General features: G+C 47.4%; 2 protein-coding genes across 2 annotated transcripts in view; both read right to left on the reverse strand.

The window, feature by feature from the left end:
- Positions 1–14,968, reverse strand: part of B4GALT1 (beta-1,4-galactosyltransferase 1) — a 57,423-nt gene extending 42,455 nt beyond the window's left edge. Inside the window, exon 1 of the mRNA XM_023196094.1 lies at positions 14,336–14,968. Coding sequence (XP_023051862.1) covers positions 14,336–14,747 — 412 coding nt within the window. The 5' untranslated portion in view covers positions 14,748–14,968. The remainder of the gene's footprint in view (positions 1–14,335) is intronic.
- On the reverse strand, positions 14,779–18,734 carry LOC111529205 (basic proline-rich protein-like). Its single transcript, XM_023196096.1, has 3 exons — positions 18,729–18,734; positions 15,591–15,662; positions 14,779–15,405 (listed from the first exon to the last, which is right to left on the reverse strand). Exons 1-3 carry the CDS (start codon positions 18,732–18,734, stop codon positions 14,779–14,781), a joined length of 705 nt encoding a protein of 234 aa, XP_023051864.1.
- Positions 18,735–20,803: the final 2,069 nt, after the last annotated feature.

A 20,803-nucleotide genomic window follows, 5' to 3' on the forward strand; every position in this document is an offset into this window, starting at 1 on the left:
ATAACATAACATAACATAACATAACATAACATAACATAACATAACATAACATAACATAAAAACTTCTATATAGCTAAAGATAGCAGAAATAAAGAAGAGTGACAGACCATATTTACAAATGAGATGTAATAAACAAGTAAAATCCACAATATAAAAAGCTCCTGCAAACATATTTTTAAAACTAATAGAAAAATGGGTTAAAAGGGTAAAAAAAAAAAAAGGGGGGGACAAAAAAAGGGTTAAAAAAAAGAAAAAAAAAAGTCAGCTGGGCACAGTGGCTCACACCTGTAATCCCAATACTTTGGGAGGCTGAGGCAGGTGAATCACTTGAGGCCAGTTTGAAACCAGCCTGGCCAACATGGCGAAACCTCATCTCTACTAAAAATATAAATATTAGCCAGGTAGTGGCACACACCTGTAGTCCCAGCTACTCGGGAGGCTGAGGTGTAAGAATCGCTTGAATCTGGGAGGCAGCTGTTGCAGTGAGCCAAGATCAGACGACTGCACTCTAGACTGGGCGACATAGTAAGACTCTGTTTCAAAAAAAAAAGAAAATGTATTCACATAAGAAATACAAATGGCCAAGCCAGGCATGGTGGCTCACGCCTGTAGTCCCAGCTACTCAGGAGGCTGAGGTGAGAAGATCATTTCAGTCCAGGAGTTCGAGTCCAGCCTGGGCAACATGGCAAAGACTCCCATCTTGAAAGAAAGAAGGAAAAAAGAAAGACAGCCAATAAACACATGAAAACTTGCTTAACTTCATCAGTAATCAGAGAAACACATTGAAACAAGATACCATGTCTGAAAATGATACTGGCAAATATATAAAGGTTAGTAACATCCAAGGCTGGTATGAATGTGAGGAATAAGCACTCTTATACACTGCTAATGAGAAAAAGCTAGAGGGCAAACTGACAGTATCTATCAAAATGTTTAAAGTGCATGATCTTTAAATCTCAAATCAATAACCTAATCTTCTACCTTAAGACACCAGAAAAAGCAAACTTAACCAAAAGCAAGTAGAATGATAGAATAAAGATTAGAGAAGTTAATGAAGCAGAAAAATTAGAACAAAGAGAACAAATAATGAACTCAAAGTTGGTCCTTTGAAAAGATCGATAAAAATGACAAGCTTTTGGCTAGACTAAGAAAAAAAGAAAATAATCAGTAATGAAAAAGGGACTATCCCTATACCCACTTTAACAGAAATAAAAAGGATCATAAGCAATCACTATGATATGTATGCCAACAAATTACATGACTTAGATGAAGCAGACAAACTCCTTGGAAGACACAAACTATCAAAACTGACTTAAGAAAAAACAGAAGGTCTTAATAGACCTGTAACAAGAAACTGAATTAGGAATCAAAAAGTTTCCCATAAAGAAAAGAGCAGGCCCAGATGGCTTTACTGGTGAACTCTACCAGATAGTTAAAGAAGAATTAATAAAAACCCACCACAAACTCTCTTAAAATACAAAAGAGGAAGGAACACTTCCCTACTCATTTTTTGAGGCAGTATTATTACCCTGATACCAAAACCAGACAAAGATCTCACAAGGAAAGAAAACTAACAGACCTTTTCTGACAGTGATAAACAACTATGAGAGAACAAAGGGAAGGGGAGGGAAGGGGAGGGGAGGGGAAGGAAAAGAGAGAGAGATAGGAAGGAAGGAAGGCAGGCAGGCACTACAGACCACTATCTGTTACGAATAGAAATCAACAAAATACTAGCAAACTCAACCCAGCAATAAATAAGAAGAATTACACACCATGACCAAGTGGGATTTATCCCAGGTATGCAAGATTAATATCTGAAAAATCAATGTATAATATACCATATCAAAAGAATAAATGACACAAAACACACGATCATCTCAACAGACACAGAAAAGTATTTGACAAAACCCATTATCTTTTCATGATAAAAATAACTCAACCAAACCAGGAATAGAATGGAACTTCCTCAACCCGATAAAGGGCACCTAGGAAAAACCCACTGCTAACATCATTCTTAATAGTCAAAGACTGGATATTTTCCCTCTAAGAAGACAAGTATGTTGTCTCTCAGCGTATCTATTTAACATTGTACTAGAGGTTCTAACGGGGCATTTAGGAAGAAAAAGAGCTGCTGTGAGAGTTCATGAAAACAATGCATCTGAAGTATTTTTCCCATGGTTGGCATGTAATAAGTGCTGAACAAGCATTATCTTTTGTAGGGTGATGTAGCTGGTTGTTGATGGAGCCTAGAACCCTGCATCTACAGTGACTCCCACCGATTACTTTTTCACACTGACCAACTTATCTATTCATCTTGACTTTTGATTTCCTGTTTAGAGATTAGAATTGTTGGAAGGTCTAAACCAAGTGTATCCAACCCACGGCCCATGGGCCACATGCAGCCAGGATCGCTTTGAATGCAGCTCAACACAAACTTGTGAACTCTCTTAAAATACTGAGAATTTTTTTAAAGCTCATTGGCTATCACTAGTGTATTTTACATGTGGTCCAAGACAATTCTTCTTCCAATGTGGCCTAGGGAAGCCAAAAGATTAGACACCCCTGGGTCTTAAGTTTAGGTGGTGTGGATTTCTCCAGCAAGACAAATCCTGGCTCTTAGGGCCCACTGACAGCCACCCCAGCATTACATAGCTGACCCTAATGGAGGCAGCACTCAATGGTCCTACCACAAAGCCATTTAGCGATGCTGAGCAGGAGTACATGGCTACGTCAGAACTCCAGGCAGGAAGAGACTCCGGAGAGCATCCAAGTCAATCCTTCATCTCATTTTATACATGGGCAAACTGAGGCACAGAGAGAAGACATGATTTCTCTCGGATTATTCAGTAGGTTGGAAAGAGAGCTGAACTTTAGGGTCTGGCATCCTGGATTCCAACACCAGCCCGGAGGGAGAATAAAGCAGGTTATCTACAGGCTTGTGTTTTAGTTTTTCTACCAACACACCAGGCACACAAGACTGAGCCCGCCTACATCCATCATTTTGTTTTAATGACATATTTTCTCATCTAAGACTCAATCAAAAATTTAATGCTCCCTCTTCAGCTCCTCTTCCTAATCATTCAGCTGTCTGTAGTTTATGATGGCCTGTTGCCCAGGATACTGATGAACAATGTCCACCTGAAGGGAAGAATGTGAGCAGCCATAAAATCCCAGCGTAACTGACACAGGGAAACACACACTCCAAGTTTCCAGTGCTGTGGATTCAACAAGATAGCCGCCTTCTCCTTGTGGTCTGGGGTACTTGTTTTGGGCTATACTCTGTCCTCAAGTTGTGGTCACAGCCTCACGCCTCTCCTTCTTCTTTCTCTTGACTCTGCCCCAAGGCAGATGAAAAACCTGCATTTGGACAAATTTTACTATGTGGCCTAAGGGTGCTGACTGTATGCCTTTTGTGCCCAACAGGATGAGTTAGCACTGATCAAAAGACATTCAGAGTACTGATATTACCATATAACTAATCTCATTCACTCCTCTTACCAACTCCTTGAGGTAAGAAATTATCTCCCTCATTTTAAGTAGTAAGAAAATCTTGCCCTATAGGTCTCTAGGAACAATATACTACTAGCAGCTCTGACCTAATTCAGTGGGCCCAGAGTGCCATATTAAGTCACAACTGACTGCTGCAGAATGCAGTCAAAGGAGATGATGTATGACATAGCTATAAGGTGAAGGGGGTGGCTGTCACAAGTTGAATATGCCCCATCTGCTGGGTCTGTAAACTTCTTTTTTTAAGGGGGCAGCCGGGGCGGGGGCTGGGGGGTGGTGGTGGCGGAGACAGAGTCTCACTGTGTCACCAGGCTAGAGTGCAGTGGCCTGATCTCGGCTCACTGCAACCTCCACCTCCCAGCTTCAAGCCATTCTTCCACCTCAATCCCGAGTAGCTGGGATTACAGGTGTGTGCTACCACACCTGGCTAATTTTTGTATTTTTAGTAGAGACAAGGTTTCACCATATTGGCCAGGCTGGTCTCGAACTCCTTGCCTCAAGTGATCCACCCACCTTGGCCTCCCAAAATGCTGGGAGTACAGGTGTGAGCCACTGTGCTTGGTCAGGATCTGTAAACTTTTAGTCACTGAAATCACTAACTCTAAAATCATTCCATCATTTATGCAATTCAGTGGGCTTCTGAATCTACAAGAGTCTACAAAAGAGGCAGGTACACGGGAGATGACTACAAGGACAGAACTGGCAATTCATATTTGCAGACTTTGGGTTATTGTAACAACTTATTTTTATCCAACATAATTTAAAAGCCTTTCTTAATTAGGGCCTGTTTCTTGATCCCATACACCAGGGCTATCACACAGAAGTTCATGCACATGAGTTAAATGATCAGGCGCACAGGCTAGCCTAACAGAATATAACAGTTTCTATGGACGGCTACATGCAGTGTTTCTAAAAACTGATCCACAAACTTTTTGATCAACACCATTATTTTTAAGTCAGGTTTTTAAAGCCAGAGCCTGCCCCATGCTATAGGTTTAGTGCCACGTATCAAGGAAGAAGGAAAGAATGTTCTTACTTTCAGGTGGGGTGTTGAAAGAGCCACAGTAAGGCTCCTTTTGTGGACACAGAGTGAATTCAACAGGAACTGCCCTGAGGCAATCACTTACAGGAAAACTCTAATGTCCAGAAAGGCCACATGGTATCCAGCATAGGGAACTATACACACACACACACACACAGGCTGGAAGTGTCAGTGTGAGGCTCCAGCTAGATCCAACTCGCCCTTAGAATCTACATACTTCAAAAGCCAGGAAATTTCCAATTTAGAACCTGTGAATGATTCCAAACCTCTTGGAAAGCAATGCGGCAATGTGAATCGGTATCGTTAAGATGACCGTATCCTCTGGCCTAGTATCCCAGGAAAGTAATTCAACTGAAGCAAAGAGCTACGCACTACAAAAATGTTCCTCTCTAGATTAGCTACAATAGTGAAACCTGGAATAGTGTATACTAATGGAATATCTATAAGGATACTAGACAGTAACAAAAGATAATTAGGATAATTAAGAACATAACATTTTATAAGATAATGTTGGATAAAAATGGCTGCATGCAAACAGTTTCACTCTACAACTGCATTGGAATATATGCATTGGAATATGTATGCATTTGAAAAGTAATAGCAAGTTCTGTTACAGGAATGGGAGCATGTTCTGTTACAATGGTAAGTAGAAATTTTTTTTAACATTTAACATGGTAACATTGTATTTTCAACTGAAAAAAAAAAAGATCCTATAAAGCAAAAGCCAAAATCTTCACAAATAAGTATTATACTACCAATAATAAATAACATATATTCACAACTTATTCTGTGTTAGGCACTGTTTTAAGCCCTTTCGTGGCTACTACCTTCATTTCACAATATCTATGAGGTGGATACTGTTATCGCCATTTTACAAGTGAGAACACTGAGGCACAGAGAGGATAACAAGTTTCTTAAATACCATAGCATGATAGAAAGAAACATTCCTTGTGCCATTTCTATGGGTCATCCACCTGCTAAAATTTTTATGTCTGCTTAGACAGAAACGAAATCCTTAGCAGAAGCCTCATGGGTAGTGGGCTTCAAAAGGAATTTCAGAGGCCTTTCACGTTGCAGATATAACCAGGTTTTCCCCCCATTTGCCAAACTGGAATCTAGGAGATAGAGAAAGACAGAGGCTAAAGACCAGCAGGTCCAGCCCACTCAAATTTCAGAAAGACAACAGAGACCAAAGGAGTTAGGATTTGCCTAAAATGATGTAATGAATTAGAAAAAGAATGAAGACTAGAGCTCGGAATCCTCACTCCAGCAGCCTTCAAGGCTTGCTCCTACCCTCTGCAGACCACGAAATTCCTCTCTGCGGCTCTCTTCCCTTTCAACTGCCTCCCTATGATCCCTCAGTCCAGCTACCCTCAGACTTCCTCTGTCCAGAACAGTCCCAACTGCACCTTCTCTTTCTTTCACCATCTTCAGCTCACTCTGCCTCCACTTCCTTTCCTCTCCTGTCCTGCTGGTAACGGTATGCAACTTTTGGAATTTCAGCTACAGTGTTCTTCCCATATGACAGCAACGAGAGGAAATCACAGGTTTCTTTTAGCAGTAAACCCCTGCTCTTCCAATACGGGAGACTGTTCAAACATACTGAGAGACAGAGATGCTAAAATCAGTGCCTGGAAGAGAAGTCCTTCATTCTGACTCTGGCCCTGGCCCAGACCACCCATTTGGTTCCCTGTACCTCCTCAGTACCCTCAAAGCACCCAGGCTTGCTCCCTCTGACCACACCATATTGCCAGAGTCTGTCTACTACTACTAAGGGACTGCCCAAGAGTGGGGGCCTCTCTTGTTCATGTCTATCTCTCGCACTTTATATAGCGTAGTTACCAATAAAAGTTTGCTGAATGAGGAAATGAGTCCCTATTCATTCTCTTCCTGGGGGGTCTCTCCTGACTTTAGTGTGAAGACTCAATTCTACCTATTCTTGGGCAGGCAGGGACTCTGCCCAGAGTACTCCTCTAAATGTCAGGCGCTGCCCAACACCTCAATGCCACGTCCCCACACTCCCGTAACACAAATACCAGCTTCCCTAGGACGCGCCCTTAACTCCACATCCTTTCCTGTTTTTTTTTGGTGTTGTTGTAGTTGATTTTTTTCAAGCTGGCAGTGTCCTGCAACACCAATGACAGCTCTGCGGTTTCAGGATGGCAAAGGCAAAGGCCATTATGCAAAACAGGAAGAAACTTTGAAAGAAAAAAACTTAAGGCATTTTTAGAATATATCCTGTCATGGGGCCAAGCAATGATTGACTCTCCTGCCACAGACCCTCCCCATAACCTCTAGGCCCCCGTGGTGGGGCAGGAAGGAGCCTGACCTCATACCATATCCGTCACGCTGCTGACATAATCCTGCCCCTTCCCTCAGTGCAACCTCGCCCTTCTACTCCAGGCTCTGTGCCAAATGACCTCGGCAGACAAAACTGCTCCTCAGAGAGAATTTAGCTCCAGTGAGGACATTCTAAAGGGAGTAACTTCAAAGTATACTCCTTGGGAATAGCCTGGCACATTGGCCTGGGGCTTTATTGATGGAACCCACCTGAACAGGCCCCAACTGAGATTCAGGCTCTGCCTCTCCCTAAGAGAGCTTCTCCCTAAGAGAATTCCTAGAAACCTGAAGTTTCTCACTATGGTCCCTCCCTAGATCTCAGGACCACCTGGAGGTGGGAGAGCTGTGCTGTATGTTTCAGAATCTGATTTGCAAGCTTGCTCCCACCTTCCTGTGTGTCACATCTCAATGATGTCAATAGCACTGGTTTAGCTAGCTGTTGTTCACCCACCACCACAGCCCCAGAGCCACAGTCGTCCACAGAAGTCCAGCACAGGGACTTGGCTGCTAAGGAAACAAATAGAGAAGTTACTGAGAAAGCATCACCCCCACCGATTCTGTTCACAGCAGATTTCTGCTAAGCCAGATCCTAAGAGCCTATCCTGTAGCCTGGCCCTTTGCCCCTGCCCCCAGGCACTTCCTGGACCTAGTTTCTTTTTTAATCAGGATTCTAGACACATCATTCAGCAATAAGCGATACTCATCTGCCAGCACTAAGCAAATCTGGAATTTCCAGTGAGTCTATCCTTTTGTAAGACTGGCTTGAAAACCTAGCCCTTCTCAAAAAACTTCAACACTTTTTTTCCTTTTTTAGAAAGCTCTCCTACAGAATCCAAAAAGTACATAAAGCTTTCTGCACAAGCATCATCACTACATCACTAAGAAAAAACAAAAACTATATATGTGTGTGTTCAGCAACAGTTGAATGATTTTTTTTTTTAAGTTATGCCATATTCAGGTAACAGAATATGATACTGCCTTTGTGATTTTTAAAGGTATAGGGTCAAGTCTGTGACAGAATCTTAAGTGAAAAATGCTGAACACCAGGTTATCTACATGAATCTATTTCAATCTATCTGTCCATCTATAAAGAAAACAGCTATAACACTAGATGTGGTGACTGACACCTATAATCCCAGTGCTTTGGGAGGCCAAGGCAGGTGAATCACTTGAGCTCAGGAGTTTCAGACCAGCCTAGGCAACATGGCAAAACCCCATCTCTACAAAAAAATACAAAAATTAGTCAGGCATGGTGGTATGCACCTGTGGTCCCAGCAACTAGGGAGACTGAAGTGGGAGAATCGCTTAGCCCGAGAGGTTGAGCTCGGCTGCAGTGAGCTGTGATCACTGCATCACTGCACTCCAGCCTGGGTGACAGAGCAAAAACCCTGTCTCAAAAAGAAAAAAAAAAAAAGAAAGAAAAAAGATATTAGCTATATTCTTAAACATGAAAAACACTAGTAGGAAATATGCCAGTATGTTTCTTTTGGGTGACAGGAATTTGGGTGTGCTTTTATATCTCTTTCAACTTTTCAAATTATTTTCAATGAGCCTGCATTACTTTTTACTTTTAAAATGAAGGAAGAGATTATCCCCCCTCAAAAGGCAAAAGCAAAGACCCATACCCCTATCCCCAACATCCCTGCGAGGCAAGTTGTTCTCTCTCTCTCCTCTCTCCTCTCTTCTCTCTCCCTCTTTCTCTCTCCCCCCTCCCTCCCCTCCCCCCCCCCCCCCCCCCCCCCCCCCCCCCCCCCCCCGCCCGGGGCTTTGTGAGGGGCTCTGGAGAAGCAGCAGGTGGGGGGAGTGGATAGAGAAGCAGTTACATAACACACCCAGACCAGACTTTAAAATCACTGCCAAAGAATTCAGCAACAGCCAATTATATAGCCCCTAGCCTTCATTTGTGTAGGGAAGGGGCTGGCTGAGGTCGAGCTGCAAAGTGGAACCTGAAACACTGAGTGTGTGACTCACCCCTCTGTCTTCTAAGGACAAATCCCTTTAGGCCACATTCACCCAGAACCAGCTCCTCACTGAACCCTGTCCCCCAATCCCCAAGCCCCACTCTCCAACCTGGAGGTCTCTGACTTACAGAACAATATCCTGAGATCACTCCTTGAGCTAGTGACCGCCTCACCTCACCCTGCAATGGCCCAGATCAACACAGAGACCCCTACAACTCAGGGTCTCTACAGTCTCAGTCACAGTCTGGCTCCCAGGAACCCTCACCAAGTTTAGGGACAGGAGTGGACCCTGTGAGTCTTAATCCCATGCCTTGCTAATTCCCCTAGGAGCCAGGCTCTGGCTGGTTGGCCTTACAGTGACCTCACTGCCCAGGGACCATACCAGTCTATACCAAAGCCAAATGTAAAATTGTCACCGTGCCAGGCCCTCAAAGGATTTAAGCTTCAAGGGCAGACCATTTGTCCTAAGACAACTGGATTGCTGCTCCACTGGATAAGAAAAACTGGAATTTCCAGGTGGATGTGGGTTCAAGCAGAATTCCAGTCTCTGCTTCTTCACAGTAAGAGCAGAGAACAAAAAGTAAGAAACAAGGTACAGGAGGCACTGGGTAAACAGATAGCGGGGAAATCAGCAGTATAACTATTGAATAACCTCTTTCACAAACACACACCCATAGCCCAGCTGAATGCAAAGGGGATGAGCCTGCCGGCCCTGTTCCCTAAGTCTGGATGGTCCCTAGGGTGGAATCTGTGGAAGGCTCAGACTGCCTTGCCATTAACTGCCCCATCATTCCCAACCCATAAATTAACTTAGTCCCAGCCTCGAAATCCCTACCCTGCTGCTACCCAAAGACCATAATACCCAGTGATATCTCATTATAATCATTATAAAGCAGCAAGTTAAAGATTACCCAGCAGAGCTAATGCATAGCTTCAGAAATTAGAGGAAAATTTTCACAAAACCCAATAAAACCAGGGCTGGAGAATTTTGATATGAACTTGTAGTTTCTGAAAGAAGAAAGGAAGAAATGAAGGAGGGAGGGGAGTGATAGGGAAAGGGATAAACACACACTTTGGTTCCCTTAGATGACGTCAGCACTGTTTAATTATGCCTCCCCTGCCTAAATTAAGAGTTTCTGAAGAGGAGGCATTTTGTTTTCTTCTTTGTAGCTCTAGTGCCCAGCATAATACAGAAACATTGCTGGAACTGAAGGAATGAAGTTATCAGATGCCTTAGCCATCACGAACATCCATACAAAACCACCATACAAGACCTTCAGATGGACCCAGAGACACATCTTGCAGGGGATCTTCCTCTGAAACTCTAGGGCATATCAGGTCACCTCTGAACCTGTGCACTAGCCAACTACTGAATAGTAACCTCCAGGAAGAGCACTAGAGGATCCCATCGTGGGATGTTACAGTTCTAAGAAGCTGCAGTTTGAGACCAATCCCACATTTGGCTCTTGTTCCCCATTCCCCAAGGAGTTTCCACTTGGGCCATCAGAGGCTCCACTGCAGGTGGAGGAGGTTCCTTGTGTTTAATCGAAGTCTGGAATGAATTATAGCAGCCAGGGATCACTTTTATCACCATAGGCTGTGTCTAAGAAAGCGACCAAGTTTTACCATGAAAGCAAACCAGATAGTCATGGAGGGTATTTCTCAATCTCAGACTGTTAGACAAGGAATGTCTGTGTGTTTGTCAATACATTATTTTCCACGAAAAAAACAATAGGACAAAACTGGCTTACAAGACTAGTTATCTGAGCCTAAAGCTTCAACCCCCAGGAAGAAGCTCCACCCTAAGCCGGAAGGTGATGAGGTTCCAAGGCTCATCCCCAAAGGGGCGAGACAGAGTCCTTTCCCAAGCCTCAAAGTACACTCCGTCCTGGGCAGCCTGCTTGTGTCCACATGTGTGCATATGAGGGAGGTGGAAATGTGCTGGTAGAGAAACACCTTAGAGCCCAGCAAAGACCAGCTAGGGCACAAACCCTGGCAGAGGCTCAGCGACAGCCCCCAAAAAACCAGGGAAACTGGCTCATGGGCAAGTGCTCCTCGGGTGCCCTGGCTACCTGTAGCTGCTGTTTGTGGGCCCAAGTGCCCATCTCTAGATCAGAGTCTTCCCTTTTGAACAAATGAAGAGGATCTCCTCAAAGCATAGGTGGGCAAGAGCGGCCTCTGAGGCTTAAGCAGTCTAACACTCACTCCCCTGCCCCCCTCAGGGGACTGTACCATCCATCCCAGGCCCCAGCTGAGCCTCCAGGCCAACCATGCCTCTCTCACTAGTTCAGCCTCAGGTACTGCCCACCTCCCGCATCACCCTACTCATCTCCGGACTGGCCATGCCACAGCTGGTCAAGTCCCATTGAGCTGCTGCCCAATCTGAGTAGAGATAAACATGACGGCGGAAGAAACCCAAGGCCACTGTTCCTCCTATCTCAGTAGGCAAACACCCAGGTGGCCAGAAAAGAGGGCCTTGCTGCAGGGTTATAAGTAGATGCTGCATGGCCCCCCTGAGGACCTGAGACAGTGTAAGGAAAGAAGGATAGCATAGCACCTGCAGGCCTAAACTGCCTGGGAGAATTCCCTGGAGAAAGCTGCAGAATCCTCAGGAAAGGCCCACCTTCCCACTGCATCACTCACTCCTACAAGCCTCACATTAGCCCACAGGAGGGTGCCCGGTGTGAGGGCGGGGGATACTATGGCTCCAAACCTGCAGCCTGCCCCAGGTCACACTAACCCAAGTCTATCTGAAGACTATTCCAAGTCCTTGATAGCTCCAACAGCAACCCATCAGCAGTCCAATCCGGTGCCTTATGTCCTCCAGGGTAGGGCCTGCCCATAACCCACACCTGTCAGCCGAGAGGAATCTCAGCATCTGGCCCAGACTCCTGGACACCAGAAAGTAAAGCCAAGTCGGGGAAAGGAACTGCAAGTAGTGAAAAGGCCACAACTCTAAACCCCACGGATGCTTTCTCCCACCAACCTCAAAACCACCCGCAAAGGCTTTGGCTAACACCTGCCCATGAACGGATGGGCTCAACTTCCCCCACCAACACACTCCCAAGGAGACTTTCAGCTTTCTAAAGGCCTCATAGCCAGGAACCTCCACTCTGAGAACTGTACCTAACCATCCAAACCTACAGGCCCTATTAAAATGAAGAGAAGACCTCTCGACCCCCATTTCTGGGGCTGCCTCAGCAGCAGCCTAAACGTCATGGTCCCTTGCATGTCACACGAAAGCAGGCAAACTAGAGAAGGCACTCTCTCCTCGTCCTCCAGAATGTTCTCTCTCAGGAGGTCCTTTCAACTAGGCAAATATAGTCCATTTAGAAACACCAGTAACTGGTGACAAGCCGATCACTAGCAACATCATTACAAAACAAAACTAAGCAGAGCTATGGTCACCACCTTGTCTCTTATGCTTCTGAGAGGAAAATGTGATACTCAAATACCAATCTAATCAACTTTGCAGTACTTTTCTTTAATTTGCTAATTATTTTTTCTTTCTGTGCAATATCCAGGCAACAACCAAAAACAAAAGCAAAAAACCTGGCCTTTTTCTGGCCTGGAGACTCAGTCTCTCTCCCACTTCACTCTGCTCTTCAGAGCCATTTCCGTGGAAGTCTGAAAAAATGGAACTTTATAAAAGTCCTAAGCAAATATTATTACTATATTATTATTATGTGGTGTATTGAGTGCCCGTACTTTTTTTTGAGACAGAGTCTTGCTTTGTCGCCCAGGCTGGAGTGTACGCACCATCTTGACTCACTGCACCTCTGCCTCCCAGGTTCAAGCAATTCTCCTGCCTCGGCCTCCTGAGTAGCTGGGACTACAGGCGTGCGCCACTACCTCCAGCTAACATTTTTGTATTTTTGTAGAGATGGTGTTTCACCATATTGGCCAGGCTGGTCTTGAACTCCTAACCTCAAGGGATCCACGCCCCTCAGCCTCCCAAAGTGCTAGGATTACAGGCGTCAGCCACTGTGCCCGGCCTGAGTGCCTGTATTTAATGTACACAATCTCATTTAGTCTTAAAAATAACCCTGTAAGGTAATCATTGACAATCACATTTTACACATGAGGAAGAGATTTTGAGAAACTCGATAGCATGACTCAAGTCAGACACTTAGCAGCAGGGCAGAGTCCATTTCATTTTATGGGACTAGTCTGCTTCCCAGAATCATCATCAAATGCAAAGGAATTTAATTATCTGCTTAAAAAAACACGCCCCCATCATTACCACAGTTCATGTCTGACCGATTCCAAGATGTCCTTCCCAAACTTGATATGAACACATTGACGCAATTATTCGCGAAATTGAGCAAGAGTATGTAGTGGCCAGGGCTCTGTGGGAAAGTGACAGAAAACTCCTGTCGACAGGATGTCATCCTGCCTGCCAGGGCCCCTCACTCACAACAATTCTCTAAAACTTGGCATTAGAAATGAGAGAGGACCTGTGTGGTAACCCTGGAAGCAACCTGTGGTTGCCTTGGGCCTGTGGGCCTGTAGGTTACAGGTCAAAGAGAAGTCCGGACTAGGCTCAGCCTCCTGCTATGAGGAATGCAAACCCACCTACTCAAGCTATCTGCCTAAGCTGAAACAGAGGCTAGAGGTCAGAGTTCAGATCATCTGGGCAAGATAATTGAGACTCAGGCTGCTGCCCGAAGTACCAGAAATGGGCAACGTGGTGTTGACTGGTTATATTTTAGCCCTCTAGCCCCCGGAGCACACAAGCTCTCTGCCCTTGGGAGAGATTCCTGCTCACCTAGGTTTTGGGTACCCATACCGGGAGGAGGCTAGAGGGAAGGGCTCTCGGTGACGATCCACAGAGGAAGAAATGAACACACAGTGACAATTTACTGAGGGCTTACTCTCATTAATTAAGCCCTTATTTACATTGTTCACATAATCTTCCAAAACAACCCCTTGAAAGGGTGACCATTTATTATCCCAGAAGAGAAACCTTGGGTTCACAGAGAAGTCACTTGGCACAAACGATCAGGAGAAAACGCCACTCTCAGGAGTGTGGCTCTATGGCAAGACACGTGAACAGAGAGGTCAGTCTCCTTCCCCACCAGGAGCCTCACGTCAGTCCCCAAGAGGGAGTGGATTACTCGAGGTCCCTAACAGAGTTTTTAGTGCAAGGCTGCTCCAAGCCCTAAGCAGATCCAAACTCCAAAACTTCCTGAGCTTCGGGTCAGAGCAGGGAAGTCTCCAAGGCCTTCTCTGGTTCTGGGGCTAGAGGGGCCTCGGGACTTCCCTGGGCGGTCCCGGCCCCAAGCCGCCTACATGACTCCCCAGGGACCCACTTCCCAACCCTTCTCTCCCATCCAGTCCCGAGCCTCTGGGATTTAAAACTCTAATCCAGAACAGGGAGGCTGGCTGTCGTAGAAGAGCCAGCCTGAGGGAATGTCTGGGGGATCCTGTCGGGGAAATCCAGGGGAGTCCCAATCCTCGGACTGGCGCCGACCCGAGTCCTTACCGAGCAGCGGGGACTCCTCAGGGCAGGCGGGCAGCGGCAGCGAGGTGGTCTGGGGCACTGGGACCGAGGTCAAGTTGCTCGCGGGGCCGGGGCCAGAAGCCGCGACTGGGCTGGAGTCGCCAGCCGGGCGCGGCTGGGAGGAGGCGCGTAGAGGAGGCAGCGGCCGGGCCCCTCCGGTCCCGAGTTCCCCGGAGGGTTGCCCGATGGCGGCGGCACCGTTCGAGCCGCCCTGCAGCGATGTGGAGACTCCGACCAGCTGGGGCAGGCGGCTCAGGTCGCGGCCAGCCAGGTAGTAAACGAGGGTGACGCCAAGGTGCAGAGCGCAGACGGCCACGAGCAAGCGGCAGGCCCGCTGCAGCGACGCGCCAGGCATCGCGGCGCTGCCGCCCAGGAGCGGCTCCCGAAACCTCATCTTCCCGCCGCCGCTTTAAGAAGAGTGTGGGCTACAGGAGGGGAGGCGACCCGCCCGCGGGCCGCCTGCCAGGCGCTGCCCCACAGCGGCGACCGGGGGAGGGCCTGGAGGGAGGGCTGGCAAGCGCGGCGCCAGGGTGCGAGCCGCTGAGAGCTGAGACTCCTCCGGCCGGCCCGACCTGGGAGCTGCGAGAGGGCGCCCGAGGCGCGGGCGGGGCGGGGCGGGGAGGGGCGGGGCGCGGGGGGGGGGGGGGCCGGGCGGGGCCCCGGCGGGGGCGGGGCCGGGCGCGGGGTTTTCGGGACGAGGGCGGGAAGGCGGGGCAGCCCGTGGCGGGACGGGCGCGCTGGGCTGGGCCTCGGGAGGGTGGCAGCGGGCGGGGCGGCCTCGCGGGGTACCCGGAGTCGGACTCGAGCTTCGACGTTTGGCCGCGCACCGCCCTCTTCCTCCTGAGCCTTTGCGGCGGAGCTTCGGTAGCGTTGAGCCGCGCCTCCTCTTCCTCCTCCACGCTGCCCTCAACAGGCCGCGCCACTTCCTGGGGTGTGAAGGGACTCGGGTGCGAGCCTGGGCCTGCAGCGCGGCGGCGGAGAGAACGGAGAGGACAGCTGGCGGGTGGTTGTCTGGGGTGGTTGGGGCCGCGGCGGCGTTCCGGCCAGTGGGCCTTGGTGGTCGAGGAAAAGAGGCAGAAAAAGGTTACCCGGGAAACGGGCTTTGACGTCGGGCGAGGGGTGGCACGTTCGAAACCCACTCCCTAACTCAGCCCGGCTGGACCCCGCTGCTTAAGGAGGGGTCCTGCGGCAAAGAAAGTGGACAGGTTGCCACTTCTTTGCCTCCCCATCAGGTAACCTGAGCTATAAGGCGCTCGCAGACCAGACCAGCTTGGTTCCAGGTGTATGTGTGGTGGGAGTCCTGTATACTCTGAGGAGGAGAGCAGCAAGAAGCCTCTAACTCCCAGGCCAGCGTGCAGGAGAGCAGCCGGCGTTACAGTCTACACTGGGCCACACACGGTCCCATGAAGTAGGAGTTCTCCCGATGTCATAGAGTGGGGCCCTGGAAGATTAAGAAACTTGCCTAAGAGCCCACAGCTGGCAAGAGGCAGAATTCTGGCTCCAAAACCCGTATTTTTCCACAGGTTTACCTTTTGTTGATTTGCAAGTAAGGGCTGGAGGCTGTGTGGGTCAGAGACTTAAGCACTGAAGCCACTTGACCTCGATTTGACCCAGAGGCCTCAGACCCTGAGTGAGCAGAGACTCCTCACCCCGGAGAAAGACTCATGGAGGTGCTGTCAGTAATGTGGATAGGGAGGCTGTGGGCTCTGGCAGCCAACCAGCAGGGAATAACAGTAGCTACCTTATTTTGAGAGTTTACTATGTGCTAGTACTATCTGCCATGAAGTAGGTGGTGTTACGGTGTCCATTTCACAGATGAGAAAATGAAGGCTTATGAGTTGACACTTTGGTTGTGATCATACACAATCAGCTTTCCTCACGACTTCCTGGACACCAGATCCTTCTGATCTTCCTCACTTCACTGGCCATTTCTGTCTCCTCTCTGGACTTCTTCCTCAGTTGTTGAAGGCCCCGGCCATAGTTCATGATGTTCTTTTGTGTCTACACTCCCTCTGAGTGATTTATAATATCCATATGCTGATCACTGATCTGTCTCCAGCCCAAATCTCTTCCCTGACCTCCAAATTCAGCTGCTTATTTTAGTGGCATCTCAAACACAATACATCTTGCCCCCAGCAACCTACTCCTTACACTCCTTTCGCTCCACTCCCATTCTTACCTCCTTCAGAGAGTGATACTCTTGTTCATTCAGTTCCCCAGAATCTAAAAGGTGTCCTTGATGTGCTTCTCTTACTCTCAAATGCCATTTGCAAGCCCTCAGCCAGCCTTGTCTGTGCTACCTTCAAAACATCAAAATTCACCAACTCTGATGTAACCATCCTCGATCAAGCCACCATCATCTTGCCCTGGATTATATAGCAGCTACTAATTGGTCACCCTGCTTCCACCTCCTCCATTCCTCCTCCCTAGTCTGTTTTCCACAGAGCATCCAGGAAATCTTTGTAAGCATAAATCAGATCATGCCATTTGTTCAGAACCAAATCCATAGAAGCCCTGTTCAATCTGGTTCCTATCTCCCTCCTCACCCACATCTATCACTCTACCATGCTGGACCTGCCTTAGCCACACTAGCCTGATAGCTATTCCTTGAACTTGCCATATTTCTTCCTGCCTCAAGGCCTTTGTACTTGCTGTTCACTTTGCCAGAAACACTTGTCCCCAATATTTCATTCAATTCAGGTCTCTTAAATGTCACCTATGACAGAGACCTTCTCGGACTACCTTATGCAGAACGGCCTCCTGCCTGAATCTGCTTAACCTGCTTGTCTTGTTTTTTTTGTTTGTTTTGAGACGAAGTCTTGCTCTTGTCCCTCAGGCTAGAGTGCAATGGTGCAATCTTGGCTCACTGCAACCTCCGCCTCCCGGATTCAAGCAGTTCTCCTGCCTCAGCCTCCCGAGTAGCTGGGGTTACAGGTGCCTGCCATCATGCCGGGCTAATCTTTTGTATTTTTAGTAGAGACGGGGTTTCATCATGTTGGCCAGGCTGGTCTCGAACTCCTGACCTCAGGTGATCTGCCCGCCTCGGCCTCCCAAAGTGCTGGGATTACAGGTGTGAGCCACCGCGCCCAGCCTTAACCTGCTTGATTTTTTTCAGAGTGGGTATCAACTACCCAACATTATGCATTTATTTTCTGTTGTCTTGCCTCCCTCATTAGAAGATCAGCTTCATGAGAACGGGAAATTTCTCTCTTGTTCACTACTGTATCTTCAGCCCCTAAAACTGAGCCTGGCACATACTTGGCACTGAATCGATATTCTTTTGGGTTTTTTTGTTTGTTTGTTTTTTGAGCAGAGTCTCACTCTGTCGCCCAGGCTGGAGTACAGTGGTGTGATCTCAGCTTACTGTAAGCTCCGCCTCCCAGGTTCAAGCCATTCTCCTGCCTCAGCCTCCCAAGTTGCTGGGACTACAGGCGCCTGCCACCATGCCGGCTAATTTTTTTTATTTTTAGTAGAGATGGGGTTTCACCATGTTAGCCAGGATGGTCTCGATCTCCTGACCTCATGATCCACCCGTCTCAGCCTCCCAAAGTGCTGGGATTACAGTTGTGAGCCACCGCACCTGGCCAATATTTGTTAAAATACTTTTTAAATACCATGATCATCTTGATGTGGGAAGGGGAGAAAGGAAAAAATATTGCTAACTTAGTTTAGAACATAAAGTGGAGTCCTCCAAGGAGTTGGTAAAGGTGAAGCTGACGCCAGCACCCTGTGTTTAGGTAAAGTCGGCCTGGCCCATGAGTGAGGGTGGGTCAGATTAGTTCCACAACTGAAAATTAAGCGGAGGGGGAAATGGGGATGTCTTCCACTGGTATAGATGATGGCCAGGAGATAGGACTGCGGTGGGTATTAGGAATCACAGACCTGTCCCAGGACACTGTGTGGCCAGAAATCGAGGAAAAGGAGCAACACTCGCTGATTGCCTATCCCTCAGGAACTTGCAGAGTCCACTAAGGCCTGAGCACTAGTCTCAGCAGCCCCTGATCCACAGGCAACTAGAATCAGTAAATTACAAATAATATAGATGGCCCGGAAACCTTTGGGACAACATTGTCTAGCAGTCCAGACATGAACTGGTGCTGGTGAGACAGACCCAGGCAACCTTCCTCCCCACTGTCTCCAGCTCTTTTTCCACTCTCGACTTTGTCAGGTGAAAAATTAATCCCATCCAGTGAGACAAATGGAGGAGGAAGTTGCAGTGCTGATTGGCCAGAAGCTGGCAAGGGGACTTGGCTCTTGGCCCATCCATGTGCTCATCTGCCCAGAATCACCAGCTCCCTGCTTCTCCCTGCAGCTGGCCTTCCTCTGCCCTCCCCTGGTGCCTTCTGCACCTGTCAGGTTACATTTCTGTTTTTACCTTCATGGATCAGAAGGGCATCAAATAGTGCCTGGCACATAGTAGACAGTTATTTCAGTCATCTATTGCAGTGTAACACCTACCCCAAAACTTAGTGTTATAAAACAACACTTTCTTGCAGTTTTGCAGTTGACTGGGCAGCTTTGGTTCACATGGTGTCAGCTGAGGCACTGGTACAGTTGGAAGTTCCAAAATGGTTTCACTCATGTGCATGGCAGTTGGTGCTGGCTGGGGGCTGGAAGCTCAGAATGGGTTGGGTCATGGGGCTTTCATTCTCCACTTGGACCTCTCCACAAAGGACTCTCCATGTGGTTGCTTGGGTTTCCTCCCAAACTAGAGGAAGCATTCCAAAAAGGAGCATGTCAAAAACACAGAAAATGCAGATCCCTTAAAGCCCAGCCTTAGCATCACTTCTAGGGCATTCTTTTGCTTAAAACAAGTTTATAGGGCAGTCCAGATTCAAGGGGAGTAAAACTGGCTATGCCTCTTGTTTTTTCTTTTTTTTTAAAGATGAGATCTTCCTTTGTCAACCAGCCCATAGTGCAGTGGTGTGATCATAGCTCACTGTAACCTCAAACTCCTGAGCTCAAGTGATTCTCCTGCCTCAGCCTCCCGAGTAGCTGAGACTACAGGGATGCACCTCCATGTCAAGCTAATTTTTAAATTTTTAGTGGAGATGCGGTGTTGCGACATTGCTCAGACTAGTCTCGAACTGAGCTCACGCAGTCCTCCTGCTTTGGCCTCCCAAAGTGCTGAGATTACCAGCATGAGCCATTTCGTCTGACCGACTCTATCTCTTGATGGGAGGAGGGGCAAAGAATTGTCAGGCACCTTTAATCCACAGTAGTTTGCCCAATGGCCACAAATTATGTAGATTCTTCCCACAGGTAAAATACATTAGTGTCTTCCTAAGATTCCCCCAAAGGTTCAACTAATTAAGACTTCAGGTCCAAAGTATTATCTAAATCAAATCCAGGTGTTACTGACCAAAGACTAAAAGCACTCACTGCCCACTGTTCTAGAAACCAATACTGTGACACCAGGTTTTTGAGAAAAGAAAAGCTTTATACTGCAAGTAGGCCAACAGGGAGATAGAAGAGTCCAGCTGAAATCTCCTTGTGGTGACTTTAGGTCTCCCTGGGCTGTCTCAAGTCTCCTTGGGCTGGCTTTAAGGTAATGTTTTTATTAGAAAAATTTTTGGGGGTGGATTCTGAGATTAATAAGTAACTGGTAGAAGAAAAGGGGAGGTCTGGAAAGTCCTCAGGCATGCACAATTATTTCTTCATGCCTCTTCATGAGTCACGTGCAATTCAGGGGGATTTAGAATGTAACGTGGTGGAAATTTGTGACACCAGAAAGCTCTTTCTGTGCAAGAGCCCAGTTGCCCTATTGGTTCCAACTAATTTCAGCCAGTTCTTTTATCTCAAGCAGAGGGAGTTTTGGCATTTCAGCACATTGTTTCTTTTCTGATCTGCCATCCTGCAAACTCAGGAATTTCTGTTAGTCATTGGTTTCTTTAACTCTTTGGGACACAGTTTCACAGGTATATTCCTCAGGGAGGTATGGATAGCCGGGTGCAGTGGCTCATGCCTGTAATCCCAGCACTTTGGGAGGATGAGGTGGGAGGACCACTTGAGCCCAAGAGTTTGAGACCAGCCTGGGTAACATCTCTAAAAAATAAAGATATGGGGCAGGCGCGGTGGCTCAAGCCTGTAATCCCAGCACTTTGGGAGGCCGAGATGGGTGGATCACAAGGTCAGGAGATTGAGACCATCCTGGCTAACCCGGTGAAACCCCGTCTCTACTAAAAAATACAAAAAACTAGCCGGGAGAGGTGGCGGGCGCCTGTAGTCCCAGCTACTCAGGAGGCTGAGGCAGGAGAATGGCGTAAACCCGGGAGGTGGAGCTGGCAGTGAGCTGAGATCCGGCCACTGCACTCCAGCCTGGGCGACAGAGCAAGACTCCGTCAAAATAAATAAATAAATAAATAAATAAATAAATAAATAAATAAATAAATAAATTAAAATAAAATAAAATAAAATACAAAAAAATAAATTGGCCAGGAGTAGCAGTGT

This window comes from Piliocolobus tephrosceles, chromosome 14 (genome assembly GCF_002776525.5).
Source record: "Piliocolobus tephrosceles isolate RC106 chromosome 14, ASM277652v3, whole genome shotgun sequence".
NCBI classification, from domain to species: Eukaryota; Metazoa; Chordata; class Mammalia; order Primates; family Cercopithecidae; genus Piliocolobus; species Piliocolobus tephrosceles.